At 37.8% G+C, this 13,939-nt stretch overlaps 3 protein-coding genes across 4 annotated transcripts; 2 read left to right on the plus strand and 1 right to left on the minus strand.

Moving 5' to 3' along the window:
- Positions 1 to 2,639: 2,639 nt before the first annotated feature.
- On the plus strand, positions 2,640 to 3,620 carry LOC140765600 (nuclear transcription factor Y subunit B-1-like). The gene has a single exon (XM_073104761.1). The coding sequence runs from the start codon at positions 2,785 to 2,787 to the stop codon at positions 3,373 to 3,375; it is 591 nt and encodes a 196-aa protein (XP_072960862.1). The 5' UTR covers positions 2,640 to 2,784; the 3' UTR covers positions 3,376 to 3,620.
- A 2,786-nt stretch (positions 3,621 to 6,406) lies between these two features.
- LOC140764427 (nuclear transcription factor Y subunit B-4-like) lies at positions 6,407 to 6,943 on the plus strand. Its single transcript, XM_073102995.1, has one exon. It carries the CDS (start codon positions 6,407 to 6,409, stop codon positions 6,941 to 6,943), a length of 537 nt encoding a protein of 178 aa, XP_072959096.1.
- Positions 6,944 to 8,502: 1,559 nt separating this feature from the next.
- Positions 8,503 to 13,040, minus strand: LOC140765330 (potassium transporter 5). 2 transcript variants are annotated; one of them, XM_073104363.1, is made up of 8 exons: positions 12,773 to 13,025; positions 12,499 to 12,683; positions 12,112 to 12,360; positions 11,421 to 11,471; positions 10,705 to 10,965; positions 10,420 to 10,587; positions 9,780 to 10,034; positions 8,503 to 9,613 (listed from the first exon to the last, which is right to left on the minus strand). In XM_073104363.1, exons 1-8 carry the CDS (start codon positions 12,874 to 12,876, stop codon positions 8,748 to 8,750), a joined length of 2,139 nt encoding a protein of 712 aa, XP_072960464.1. In that variant the 5' UTR covers positions 12,877 to 13,025; the 3' UTR covers positions 8,503 to 8,747. The 2 variants fall into 2 exon arrangements, with proteins under 2 accessions (XP_072960464.1, XP_072960463.1); XM_073104362.1 differs by having other exon boundaries at positions 8,504 to 9,613; positions 12,458 to 12,683; positions 12,773 to 13,040.
- Positions 13,041 to 13,939: the final 899 nt, after the last annotated feature.

Below are 13,939 nucleotides of genomic sequence, written 5' to 3' on the forward strand. Positions count from 1 at the left end.
CATTTAAGCCATTAATAGAATAATCATTTTATACATAATTGAGGTGGTTAGCGATTTTAAGCAAAGATAAAGTATGCTTTATGCTTCCCTAAGGGGTTAGGATTCTAATTTATTACTCCAGGGAACCTTGATCATGATTTATCCAAGCTGTGGAGATTTCAAGCTTGACCTTTGCTCAACAGAATCTAAGGAGATGAACTTTTTAGTTATCATCTCAATTATTTGTCGGAGAGATTAAAATAATTAATTTTGTTTAATAAATTATGAGCTTGTAAGTAAAATTATATATAAACTAGATAAAAGGACTACTCCTTCCTAATATATAAGTAAAATAACTTGGGTAACTCTTCCGAGGAACGTGCCACAATTGTTCCAAACGATAGGTACACCTAGCAGAAGAATGGCGTTGTCAGTTCAAGAATAACCTATCTGAGAATGACAAAACTATCCTTCTCAAAAAAAAAATAATAATAATAATTAAGCCCCTTTTGTCCTCTTCTCTTAGAAGGGCATTCTAGTCACTTGAGAAGATAAGAGTAGGTTGTTATGTCAATAATAACACCAACCCTGGCAGTATCATCTCCCTCATGCTGATATTTGGAAGGAGGATGAAGCCAAGTGAGGCCGAGTAGTCCTCTCAACCTCTTCATGACCACTTTAAGAGCTCGTACTAATGACTAGAATTTGGCCATGGCCCACCAGCAGCAACGCTGCCAGGTGTCTTGTTTGGAACTAAGAAAGTACTTCTCATACTAGTCAAATTACTGCCACCCAAGAGCTCTACCAATGTAGACCAAGAAAGCCTCCATCTTATCTTTCCAGACCTTGAAGATAGTTTGTAGGTTAAGTTAGCATTTTAAAATACATATGGGAATCTTGAAGCAGTGGGAGTACTGTAAATTAATCCCAGGATCTAAAGGCTTACCCTTGGTTCTCCAGTAGGTAGCTTTCTTGGGATATATGCTATCACTGAGAAGAGGCATATATGGTATAGGAATCTGAAAGCATAATTGGATGTCTGATAAATGTAAGTGACCCAAGATGGTTGGTGTCCTTCCCTTTGTAGTTTTCTATTTCCTTTTCCTTGACCATATGCATGCTTGCAGATGTGCACTCGATTTGCATTGCCTTCTTTGATTGGCTATCTTCGCATCGCAACCGCAACCAAAAACTTTCCCAGAAATTGCGATGAGTATCTAAGATAATTAAAAACACATCCATATCTTCAAAGTGGAGAATATATAAGTAGACAAAAGTATGTTCAAAAGCCATTTATCCAACTTCCCCACAAAATAAAAAGATATTAGCACCATAATAGTTTAGTGTAGGAGATGTACTATGCTAGCCAATAGTTACTCCAGAAATGGTCAATCATTCTCCCCCCATATGTGACTAAGTGGGTTGTGGCATCTAAAGGAGAAAAAGAAAAAGAAAAGGAGAAGCAATTATACCATCTGGAGTTTGATTCCCGAGAACTATATATATGTGTGTGTATTCATTCTAGAATTGGGTATATACCATAGGAGCTTTTTTTTCTTGTATAAAGACAACTAAGTTGAATGCCGTGCAAAAGACAACGCAGGAACTTCCAAATTCCAATAATGGAGAAAAGCTCTCGCTAGAAGATGCCATTTACTCAAGATCATGAGAGAAATAATGCAATAAGAATCACAACAACATTATAGCTGACATTAGTTTGTCTGTCTTATTCTATAAACATGTGATTCTACAGAACAATTGTTGATTCAATCCAAGCATAGGGGTATGCAAGAAAGTTGAGATCTACCTGAAGAGTTCAAGATCGAAGTTCATATATATATATATACATTTCTTGATAAAACCCTCTTCTTGTATCTCCATCTTCCAGTATGGTAATCATGTAATAATAAAAATAGGACTAGAAAACAATAGAGAAGATATATATATATATATATATATATATATATATATATAGCAGTTTTGTTCCTGCAAATATAGAATGATTTGCAAGCACAGTAGGAGTCATTCTTGCCTTCCAATATTGTTCATTTAGATGTATCACTGAACCATATTATTCTCTCTTATATGCTATATTCATAATGGAGCCAGTACTGTTCTCCTTAATTGACACACCTCCAAATGTTTGCTCATCTCCAACAGGGTATCCAGCTTGGAATTTAAAGCTATTATTAGTATAAGTAGGTCAGGATCCACAGCATCACATGAACACATGATAGATGCGCATCGCAGTACAATGATCGGCACATTGATTGCATTGAAAATGAGAAGAAGAGAGGGGACCCCAGGCCATGGCAACCTCACATGATTAGATCAGTCGGGAGATTAATTAGAGGCTGCCAATTAAAGCTAATTACCCTCTCTCTCTGTCTCTCTGTCTCTCTCTATTTTCTTCTGCAACATGCAAACTGCAGTCCGATTAAATTAGCATGCGTTGAAATGTCGTCAGACATATATGTGGACAGTACCCTACCACTTTAAGAGCTCCCCCCACTTCATTGGTCCTCGGCTTACTGTATGACACCACCCTCGCAATTACCAATCTCTCAAGCAACAACAAGAGCTTTCTGACATGATCATATGTCTCTTCCTAGAAGACTGCATCTACTTCTCCAAATTACCTTACAGCAAAGATCTACAACACTTTCAGTTCATGTCCATCCATGACTACTGAGTATGTATATGCACATGACAAGCTAGAATAAAAAAAAAATACATACTCACATACGTACATACGTATACGGATGTATTATGTGTTTACATAGTTGGAATAAATAGGAGGAGCAGATGAAGGCCAAGGTGTTAGATATGGCTGATAATATTGGAAGTAATAGCGACTCCGAAGGTGTTCATGATAACTACAAGGTCGGAGCGGGGAGCTCCATAGGGGCGGCTTCCGGTGATGGAGGAGGAGGGATCAAGGAGCAAGATCGCCTGTTGCCGATCGCAAATGTGGGGCGAATCATGAAGCAAATCCTTCCCCCGAATGCCAAGATCTCCAAGGAAGCCAAGGAGACGATGCAAGAGTGCGTGTCGGAGTTTATTAGCTTCGTCACGGGGGAGGCGTCGGACAAGTGCCACAAGGAGAAGCGCAAGACGGTGAACGGCGACGACTTGTGCTGGGCGCTGTGCAACCTAGGCTTCGATGACTACGTCGAGCCGATGAGGAGGTACTTGCACAAGTATCGAGAGATGGAAGGCGATAGAGCCGCCGCCGGATTAATCCATGGTAATAAGGCCACTGGCTCAGATGCTAGAATCGACGAACCGAGAGGGGAGCCGATCGGAAACCAATACTCAGGATCTGGTCATCATTTCATGTTCAATGCCATGGAGAGGAATAATAATGATCATGCTTCAACATCAAGGAAATTTTAGGGGGTTAGCTAGAGACTACTGTATACGAGTTATAGCATAGGATAAGTGCTAATTGCAGCATAAGATCTTTAGATCTTGTGTTTCTGCTTTATTTGTAAACAGTGTCGAGCGTTACTAATTTTAATTTGTGCTGCTAAGATATGCGGTGGTGTTGTTGTTTGATGCCTACTACCTTCAGACAAAATTTCTTTTCTTTTTTTTCTGTTTCCTTTTTCTTTCAAGAAATATAGCAAGAAAGAAATTGGTGATTTCAAATGCCTTGTCAGTTAATTCTGGAGTTATTTGCTGGTTTTATTGTTCTTAAATGCGTGTCTGTAGCCTAATACGATGCTTCTTTATTGGCATATTAAATGGTTCGATAAGTGGTTGGAGAAATGGAGTACCTTCAATAATTTGGACAGCTATTATAGTTGATGTCAATCTGTAAGATGTCCTATATGTGGTCTAACTTTAGGTGCTAATTTGATCTTTAAGTTTTCCTTTTCGAAACTCAACTGCTTTGTCTCATGGTATGATAATGGCCAAACGATTAGGTGACATAGTTATGGTTATATGAGAAGGAACTCTAGTCCAATATTATAAGTGCCAAAATTATCATGTTATTCTTAGAACTCATTTTAACTGAATGACAACTCCTGGCTCCTGCCTATTCTAGCATCCTTTCTTGCTTTCCTTCTTACTCACCAAGTGATGATATCAAGACCATACAGCAATCCAGCTTTGATGAAGAGTATACCCTAGTTCATGCCTCTTTGTAAGGATACACTTATTTTTATCATCATGTCCATGTTGCCTAAAACAATACATGCAAGTATCCAAATGAAAGAAATACATGGTTTAGTTACAATACAAAGGTTACATACTGGACAAGGTATAAGTAACATAGATAGTTAGAGAAAATAGAAGGCATATAATAAAGATCCCTTGCCCCAAGGAAGTACATGGTTTGGAGTGAAAGTTTTCACTAGGCTTTTGCAAGTTGGCTCTAGTATCTTGGCATGTATAAAATATATATGGCTTTGTTTCCAAAGACTAAGATGAATGAAATATTGAGCCTGGTTTAGGTTAAATAACCCGGGTTTTCCTCCTTCCAACAAGGAGGTTGCTTCCAACAAGGAGGCTCCTTAGGAAGCAACAACCATCAAAAGATGAACTACTCTCTTTAGTATCAGTTATGCTAAGTGGTTTCCATATGATCTATGGAAGGCTGCTGAAATTATGTAACCTTTCTGAAGGGAGCAGACCTAGAGCTGTCAGTCTCTCTTCTCAACGTAGATCCAGATTCTTCGCCACGTGCCATCACTATGGGAATCACATTCTACAGCACGCGCATATTGCACGATTTGTCGGCAGGTGTCACCTCGATATTCACTTGTTCTTTTAATCTTTTCAACAGCCAGGAACAGAAGAACAAAAGATGTTGTTCTATATGATCTTTCAGAGACCATGCATGTTTGTAAAACCATCAAGCTGTCAGTTGTCACCATTGCAAGAGATTTATCATATGATCAGAAAGTATAACTCCCTTGTATATTCCTAGAAAATTTGGCAAATGTACATTGAATATAAACTTTTCAAGAAAACATGGGGATAGTTTGTATCACAGTTACTCATGCAGGACCTGATTAGTACTCTCCTTGATACTCCTTCAGCAATCTTTGCTGTCTAATTATGACACATTAATTCTACGGTACATGGCATGTGCCATTTATTGAATATCTATGTTTATGAAACTACAACATTCAAGGTTTCAAAGAAAAGTAGAAGGACTGAATCCCTTAATTTTTGTTTTAGAATATTTAACAGGTGCTATTTGTTCCTTCTGATAAGAGGGTTTATAAAGAAGATCTACCTTACTTCTTTAGCATCGACATTGGAATGTAGCTTTCATTTGAGCTGAGGTCTGTCTGGCTGTGTAGCCTTTCCAAACGAAGTAGAGATCCCTTCTCAATATCGATACAGATCATCCATGGGGCATGTGAATGGCATCCACATCAGAATCATATTCTATCGCATGCGTGTACTGCACGATTTGTCGGCAAGTGTCCTCTCTCAACATTGCTTGTTAATTCTTTCGAATCAAAGCCCCTCCCCCTCCCCAAAATAAAATAAAATAAAATAAAATAAAATAAAGGAACAACTGACTTGGAGATTGTCAGGTCATGTGTCATTGCATAAGATGCATCAATCCATCCGACGTCACAACCAACCAAATTCTATGATCTTTCTTATGTTTACAAGTGCCATATTTGATCCTCACTGGAGAAAAAAAGTCTACATATTATTATTGTATGATGTAGGCCTATAAGAAGTTCTGATAAAGAATGCAATCTTCACATTTAATAACTGAAGATATATATAAAAGGAAAATAAAAAAATAAAGGTTACTGAATTAATTAACGAGTGATGAGGCAATAGAAAGATTCAGGCCTCCGAGTTCTGATAATGAATGTAAATTGCACATTTAATAACTGAAGATAGAGAAAGTTTACTGAATCACTGAGTGAATTTTTTTAGTTTCTATGTTTTAGTTGCCTTAAATGATTCATTATAGTTGTACTCTATACACACAACGTTGAGTTGCTCTAATATGGTTTTCCATATAATCTCAAGTCATCGCTTGTATTGCTGAATTAAACAAACTAAAATTGCTGTAGCTCCTGTGATTATTAATTTTATACCATGCCCTAATGTCTATTTTTTAACCTCAAAACCAGGCAACATGATCACACTAAATATGTACCTATATTGTTAATATCCAAATTAATACTGGGATTACTTTTAAACTGGTTGGTCAAGTGTCAAGGTAACGAGTTATTATTGGGCGTACCTAGACAAATGTTAGGCCAATAGCATTAGAACATTCTCACATCTTTTGAGGGATATTAGGAACATCTCGAGTAAACAAGTAGATGTTTCTCTGTAGATGAATATATCCTCATGCCTATATCAACACTGAAGTAAGGAGCTCAGATGCCACAAGGTGATAATTTCCTTCAGTTAGTTTAGGACGTTCTTCTCCTCGTTAGAGATGGATGGAAAATTATACGGCAAAGACCATTCTAGAGGCAGCTGCAGTCTTCCAAGGGCCTCACTGAATGTTATCTCAGAAGATGAACGCGTGGATGGAGTCAAGGAAGAAGATCATCTATTGCCAATAGCCAATGTTGGGCGAATAATGAAGCAAGTTTTACCGCCTAATGCTAAGATATCGAAGCAAGCCAAAGAAACTATGCAGGAGTGTGCATCAGAATTTGTCAGCTTTATCACTGGAGAAGCCTCAGATCGATGCCGCAAGGAGAAGCGCAAGACGATCAACGGAGATGACATTTGTTATGCTATGAAGTCACTTGGCCTTGATGAATATGCAGAGGCAATGGGAAGATACTTGCATAAATATAGAGAGAATGAAGAGATCCTGGCAACATCAATGAAGCAGAATAAGGCTATTCAGATTGATGTTCGAGATGAATTATCAATCTTTAGAAAAGATCCACATACGAAGCAACAACCACTTGCTAGTTCTCTGGATGTCAAAGATCCTGCAAACACTCAAAAATTTCTCTAATTAATGGCCAAGTTGGGCTTTCTGCTGAATGCTAATGTTCCACATGATTTATATGATATGATGAGGGAAAGAAAAAAATCTTTATCTGCTAACTTTTCTTTGTCATCTTCATTCATTAGAAAGTCTTTTTCTACCATCATTATTTGTCAGCGTTTCTAATTTTAGATTTATATAAGGTTTCTGTTTCTATATATACAAGTATGTGAATTTTACATATTCCTCTTGATAACTGAACATATTGAGCATTTTAATCTAATTGATCTTGTATGCTAGCTGCTCGTCCGGAGTTCTGATATAAGCCATTCAAGGAGTTGAGAGTAATCATAGCTGAATTTTAAGTTTTGATATAACTTGGTCACAAATCCTTCTTTACTTAACTTCCTTAAAGTCCATCTGTGAGTGTAATCAAAGATATGCATAAGCAAGACTACATATCCCAGTTCTACTTGCAATTCTATAATAATCTTATTACCTTATTATAGGTGTTTGCATACAGAGTGTATAAAGTTCAGTTGCAGCAATCATGAAACATATTGATGAAAGAAGAACCTAAACCATAGATGAATTTAGATGTGGACTCTTTAGCCGAAGCTTAAAACTCACTGCAAAGATTGCTATTGCAGGATTTCTGGTAAAGAAACCATCAGACTTTGAATAATTATCATTGATACTGAAATAAAAGTAAGATGAAATACTGTCATAATGTAATATTGGAGAACAGAAAAGAAGCATATTTGATTGAAGAATTAAAAAAATCCTGTCTCCAATAAAGCTTGAGGGGACCATTCGTTAGGAAATATTTTGAAGTTAATGTCAGGCTCTCCTGTCAAAGGTGCTTGGCTTCATCACAAACATTAGAATCGATTAGGTCAATAATTCAATTGGAATGATGCAGCTTGTCAACAAGTGTTGAATTTGGAACTAAGAAGGAATCGCGTGAGCGCCACTGCGTGGAAGCACACTAATCGACAAATTTCAACCTATTACTAATAAGATTCGCACGCGAAGAAGGAGCCCTTTGCAAGCTTCTGATGCCTATTGGAGCTTGTCGCACCGAAGTACCCTCTTTAAAATTGTAGAGTTGATTAAGAAAATTAGGCACAGCACCACTAGATACTTTTTCTTCATATATCTCTATGTAACACCATGTCCTCGATTGCGGAAAATTTTAGTAGAGCAATACAAATCATAAGCAAGAAAGACAGTTTTCTCCTCTACTAAGAGGTTATTCATTCCAATTTCGGTCAGGTAAATGCTTCATTAGGAATTTGACATTGATAACTACTATGTGATACAGTCATCATCCCTTCAAGACTAAGTAGAAAGGAAACACATTGATAAATGAAGAATTAGGTACTTCTCATGGGTCTGCATCTTTTAGGAGTTTGTTTCTGTTTCCAGTATCATACTATCATGTTCAGACTTGCCACAAGCATGTTCATAAATAAGGAACTTAATAATAGCCTGCAAATTGTTTGCAAATCTCAAAATCATATCTAATTAGTAGAGGATCAGAAACTCAACTGATATATCAGAGAAGGGATAGATCAAAATGTTATCCAATTAGATTAAAATTCAGCATAAACCTCATAAACTGAAAACATACAAGCATGCAAGATATCAGAACAAAGCCTAGCAACATTTAGATGTTATGAGAAATCTCGTGTCCTAAATACAATTTTTAAATGTAATATTCATCCTTGGATTTTCCCTTTTAACCCAACAGAAAAAAGAAAAGAAAAGAAAAACTAAGAACTCATGTTCTGAATAAGGCTAACTTATTAATTCTTCTTGAGTACTTCTATTATAGTTCAATGGTCATTCCAACCTTGAGCAACTGCCTGCGAGGAATAGTAAATACTTTATCTTGTTGCCTCAAGTTACTCTTCATTATATTATAGGCATAGTCTATCACAATCTTCTTCCAAATCCCACTCTCCTTCCCTGCAACTACCTCATTCTCCCCCAAGAGATGCACCACTCCATTATTCCACTCCTTCTCCACCAACTTGATCTCTCTTGCCACCACCTCCTCACTTACAACTTCGCCGTCTCTGAACCGCTCTTCTTTCATGTATTCCTTCAGCCTTTCCACCAACATCTTATCGAACTGCTCCTTCTCGTTCCTCGCGTCCTTGTAGCCATACCTCGCGACGCATCTGAACACAAAACTGTCACGAGACCCGACACGACGGAACAAGAAGCGCTCCTCGGTCGGAACCCTACTTATCGGCAGCGACTTGATGGAAACGAAGATCAGTACAGAGTGCAACGCCGGCACATTTGCAACGTAATGCTCAAATATGGGAGGAATCCCTTGAACAAGCTCGGAGTAGAAGAAGGCAATACCAGGGAGGTGGCATACGTTGGAATCCGTGGCTAAATTCTGCAATCTCTCGTTTGGTACCTTGTTCCTTAGTTCATATGTGTATCTTTTGTAGTAGACGTAGTTCCAGATGAGCATTACTGCGATGAGGAATACAGCAAAGGCTAATGGTAGGTAGCCGCCTTGATCGAACTTGTAGAGCACCGAACTCAAGTAGATAAGCTCGACTGATCCGATCACGGCCACGAAGATGATTATCTTGATGATGTGGGTCTTCCATATCATGATCATGATTAGAGTTACAAGAGATGAAGTGAGGGTCATGACAAATACCACAGCAATACCTGCATATACAAGTCGAGAGTCAAAAATTACTACTATGGTGGTCACTTTTTGCAAAAAAAATATTATAAATTTTTGAGACAGTAAAAAAAATGGATGGGTAAATTATAAATTTGCGAAAAAAAATTAAAGGATTAATACAAAGTTGTAGTCTTGTAGATGACGTACCATATGCGTTGCCGATCTTTACGGTGGTCTTAAAGCCGGCGGTGACGGCGATGCAAGCAACCAAAAGAACGTAATTTATCTCCGGGATGTAGACTTGACCCTCGTACTTAGATGAGGTGTGGATAATTTTCACACGCGGGAAGCAACCAAGTGCAAGGGACTGTTGGATTATAGAGAATGCACCCGAGATCATGGCTTGGCTAGCAATCACGGATGCCAAGAGAGCCAATACAAACATTGGCCAATATAATCCATCTGAACAAAAAGTTCGAAGAATGAATAAATCAAATAAGATCATCAACTTTCTTCACATAGCGTCAGTGACAAATTTCTAACATTAATGGGCTTCTATGTCATCAGTTAATAAAAGGAGAACATACATGCATGCAATTCAGCTAAAGATTTCTGTGTAAAATATCACAAAAGAAATATATGAACAAATTAACTTTTCCGTTCAAAGATAGCATTTTGATCCTAACTCCAAGATTAAGTGTTATAATGAAAGTTTAACAAATAAGAAGAGTGTAGATATCGATATTAAATTTCTATTCTTTTGTTAGGATAACATGAATAAAGATTTACGCATGCGACAAGGAATTAGAGAACTATACACACAAATGCAAACTTATGAAATCATTACGTGGTATTGATTGGTAGAAGGTGTCACCGACATTCTCCTTGTACTTCCTCAAGTATGATGCTTGGCCCGTGTATGCTAAGATGAGGCATGGGAAAGTTATACAGCATATGCTTATTTGAATTGATCGGACTGTAAAGTGCCCAACATCAGCAAATAGTGCTTCCACACCTATTTCACAATAATTCTTAATATAAATCATTCAAAAAGAAAACTGCAATCATATTTATTATTAAATAATTAGTTAATCTGAAAGCTTAAACGGTTAGATAACAAAAGGATAATTACCTGTTATGCAGAGAACAACTCCGCCAAGAGAAATCCAAGCATTTTTTCCATTCCTCTTAAAGTAGTACACAATGTACATGGGATTAAGCGCTTTGGTCACCAATGGATCATATTTGACAAAGTTGTACACACCTACGCCAGCAATAGCTAGGAGCCAAATGGTAATTATTGGTGCAAAACTGTAGCCCACCTTATCAGTTCCAAATCTCTGAACTAGGAATAGGCAAACCAGGATGACGATTGAGATCAACACGATCCTGTCTGAGAACGTAACAAAGTATGTCAAGCATTCATAAGTTTTTGATCAGGTTGGAAAACTTATTATTTTACTCAAATAATTTACTCCCATATAACATAAAATATTTTATGCCCCCTTGCCTAACTCCTCAAGCTCAGGTGGGGCCATCCTATTAACCACTTGACTAATTAAATTAAGTTTACGAGAAGGCTTGGTTTGATCAAATACTCCACAGTAATTGCTTTATCTCTAGTTTCTCTCGGATTATAGACGAAATAAGTTTAGTGAGACATTTTCTCTATAAAACTAAGAGAAAAGAAAAGCAGAAGAAGTTTGGCTGAGGCATATCACATGTCTAGAAGCGGGATATAGTCAAAAAGGTGATATTCATTAAATGAAACGTGAAACTTTATGCTTTGTACCCATAAGAAAGAAATGAACTTGCAAAATATTGGTCTTTTTTGCTGTCATCTTTTACCATCAGTCATGGCGTCTGTGGCCGCCTTAATGCCGCCAACCGCAGATAAAACTGTCACAAAAATCCAAACTTAGATTAGAAATAAACAAACAAAACAAAAGTCTACGAGGAGAGAAGAAATAAACAAAGTAAGCTAAAACAGTAAGTACTAATTAAGTTAAAGCAGTCCAATGATGTTACAGATCCTTATCAAACAGTTGTGAGATTTAGAAGTAATATTTTTTTAATGATGAATAGAATAGATAGGTATAGACTATATATATATACATAGAGAGAGAGAGAGAGAGAGAGAGAGAGAGAGGCTTGGCTCTCACATGCTCTTTCTTTACATCACATGCCACCTAAGAGAAAGGTGCAATTTCAAATACAAATGTGTATACAACCTTTTAACTTCTATTCTAAATGGTATACTTAACTTGACAAGCCAATACTAGCATCCATGTACCTTGCCGACGATAAGTCATGCAGTCCAAAGATACAAACAATCCTCAACGGCACAATCAATGAGTAATTTGTCATCAAGATGGCCATTTATACTACAACTTTAAGAGAGACTAGAAAATTCATGAATTTGGTTTTACTGCTGGTTTTTGCCTTTTGTTGGTGGATATATAATCATACTCTGTTTGTTCTAATGACCCACTTAAGTAAGGATTAAAGAAGAGGAGATATGCAGCGATACATCATATACCTGATATGCATGGCGTTAAAACTCCATCCCCTATGACCATGGAAGTCCCTAGCATGGTAACGAACAAAAGGAAGTACTTGGCAAATCGGCTGTTCTCGAGAGCCGCCTTCACCTTCGTGGCTCGTTGGAGTCGCCGATTCGGATATTCCAACCGGAAGTTCGATACTTCTCTGTCTTCTGCTTGCTGGTTTGGTATCAACCCTACTTTCGCGTAGCGGCATATCAACGAATACAAAGCAAACGTGCCTCCTGCAGTCCCAAGCACCCCACAGATTCCAATATGAAAAACGTTTATTCTTAGTAAATAAAAAAGAAACGCATCCCAATCATCTAACAGAGATCTGACCGTCGCCATTGTCATTGGCTTGGAGGACGATGAAGACGTACTTGATGATCGGTATGAGGGCGAAAGTGTAGAAGATGAGGGAGAGCACTCCCAAGATATCATCTTCATGATGGATCCCATCGGTGAACGTGCTCGAGTACACGTACAACGGCGAAGTCCCGATATCCCCATACACGATCCCGATGCTCTGGAACGCAAGCCGCAATACCGTCTCCCAATCCTTCGCCTATAATTGTTAGACAACCAATTGTCCCAGATCAATAATAATGTTATCTATAAAGGAGATGGACGTGCATAACAAGGAGAGATGATAACCTGGTTGGATCGGGAAGCGTGAGACGAGCTGATCTTGGCGGCCTCCATGTCGAGTGAGTCGTAGCGGCGGAGCTTCGAGGTCTCGAAGTTCTCCTCGACGACATCTCCGTGCCCGTCCGATTCCGCGGCACGGGCTTCGCCTTCCTCCTCCATTGTTGTTCCTCGTTAAGCGCTTTAATGCTTGAAGAAGGGGAGATGGAATGGAGGAGGAGATGACGGATTTATAGAGTGGAGGAAGAAGCTGCCCGGGTTGACCAGAAAAAGCCGGTGAAAGGGGAACGGAAGAAGAGAGGAGACCTCGGGCACGTCTTAGGGGGGTATTCTTGGAAAAAGGGCACGCGCAGCCGGGCGGGGCGTTGCAGTGGGGCCCACGATATCCCGCCGTATTAGGAGCCAGTAACGGTCCGTGATATTTGCACTCCCATTTTGGTTCTATTAAATATATTTCTTGAGAATGATAAATAAGTATGAATCGTGGCATCTTAGTTTATCTTCAGTGTGATCGATGTCTATAATCATACTCTTTTTTTTTCCAAACATGCTGCAGTAAAATACTATTAATTTTATAAAAAAATAATTTAGAAAATCTGTTACAGTCCGAGAACTCCACCTCACTTGTGAGATAAAATTAATATTCTTAATTCCATAAGTTATACCTCTATTCAAATATCATAACCGATCAACAAATTATAACAAAAGCAACACCAGTAATAAAAACAAACCATAACTCCTCGTACTGGAGCGCACAAAATATGGCGACTAAATAACAATATAAAAGTCAATTTTCTCGCAGCACAGAGTACAACTAAGCTACTAGCACTTAAAAATCTAAACAATAATGGCACCTTCAGTCAAGGTTTCACACCTCAACCCCTTGAATCCTTGCTCGGCATAGGAATATAACCATTACTCTATGTAATAAAATCTCTCAAATTTTAAAACAGTTATTATAAATTTTATTATTTTTTTATAGTCATATATATCCAAATAATCACTAGTATATCAATCATTAAATCTCCTTCAATCCTAGAAAAATAAATATAAAGGGTGGTAGGGGGAAAAAAGAACTCTTTAAATTTCGTATCTTTTGTTTTACTTATCGTTTATATTTTACTGAATGAATATTTACCATATGATTCTAAATTTTATTTTTAATATCTCAAGAAA

The sequence above is a fragment of the Typha angustifolia genome, chromosome 8 (assembly GCF_048772165.1).
Source record: "Typha angustifolia cultivar Huaian chromosome 8, ASM4877216v1, whole genome shotgun sequence".
In the NCBI taxonomy this organism is placed as follows: domain Eukaryota; kingdom Viridiplantae; phylum Streptophyta; class Magnoliopsida; order Poales; family Typhaceae; genus Typha; species Typha angustifolia.

Coding starts and splice junctions, on each gene's coding strand:
- LOC140765600 (XM_073104761.1), top strand. CDS start 2,785: ATGAAGGCCAAGGTGTTAGATATGGCTGATAATATTGGAAGTAATAGC.
- LOC140764427 (XM_073102995.1), top strand. CDS start 6,407: ATGGATGGAAAATTATACGGCAAAGACCATTCTAGAGGCAGCTGCAGT.
- LOC140765330 (XM_073104362.1), bottom strand. CDS start 12,925: ATGGAGGAGGAAGGCGAAGCCCGTGCCGCGGAATCGGACGGGCACGGA. Junction 11,472..12,111: donor TTTAACGCCATGCATATCAG/GTATATGATGTA, acceptor TTTTTGTGACAG/TTTTATCTGCGGTTGGCGGC. Junction 9,614..9,779: donor AAAGATCGGCAACGCATATG/GTACGTCATCTA, acceptor TTGTATATGCAG/GTATTGCTGTGGTATTTGTC.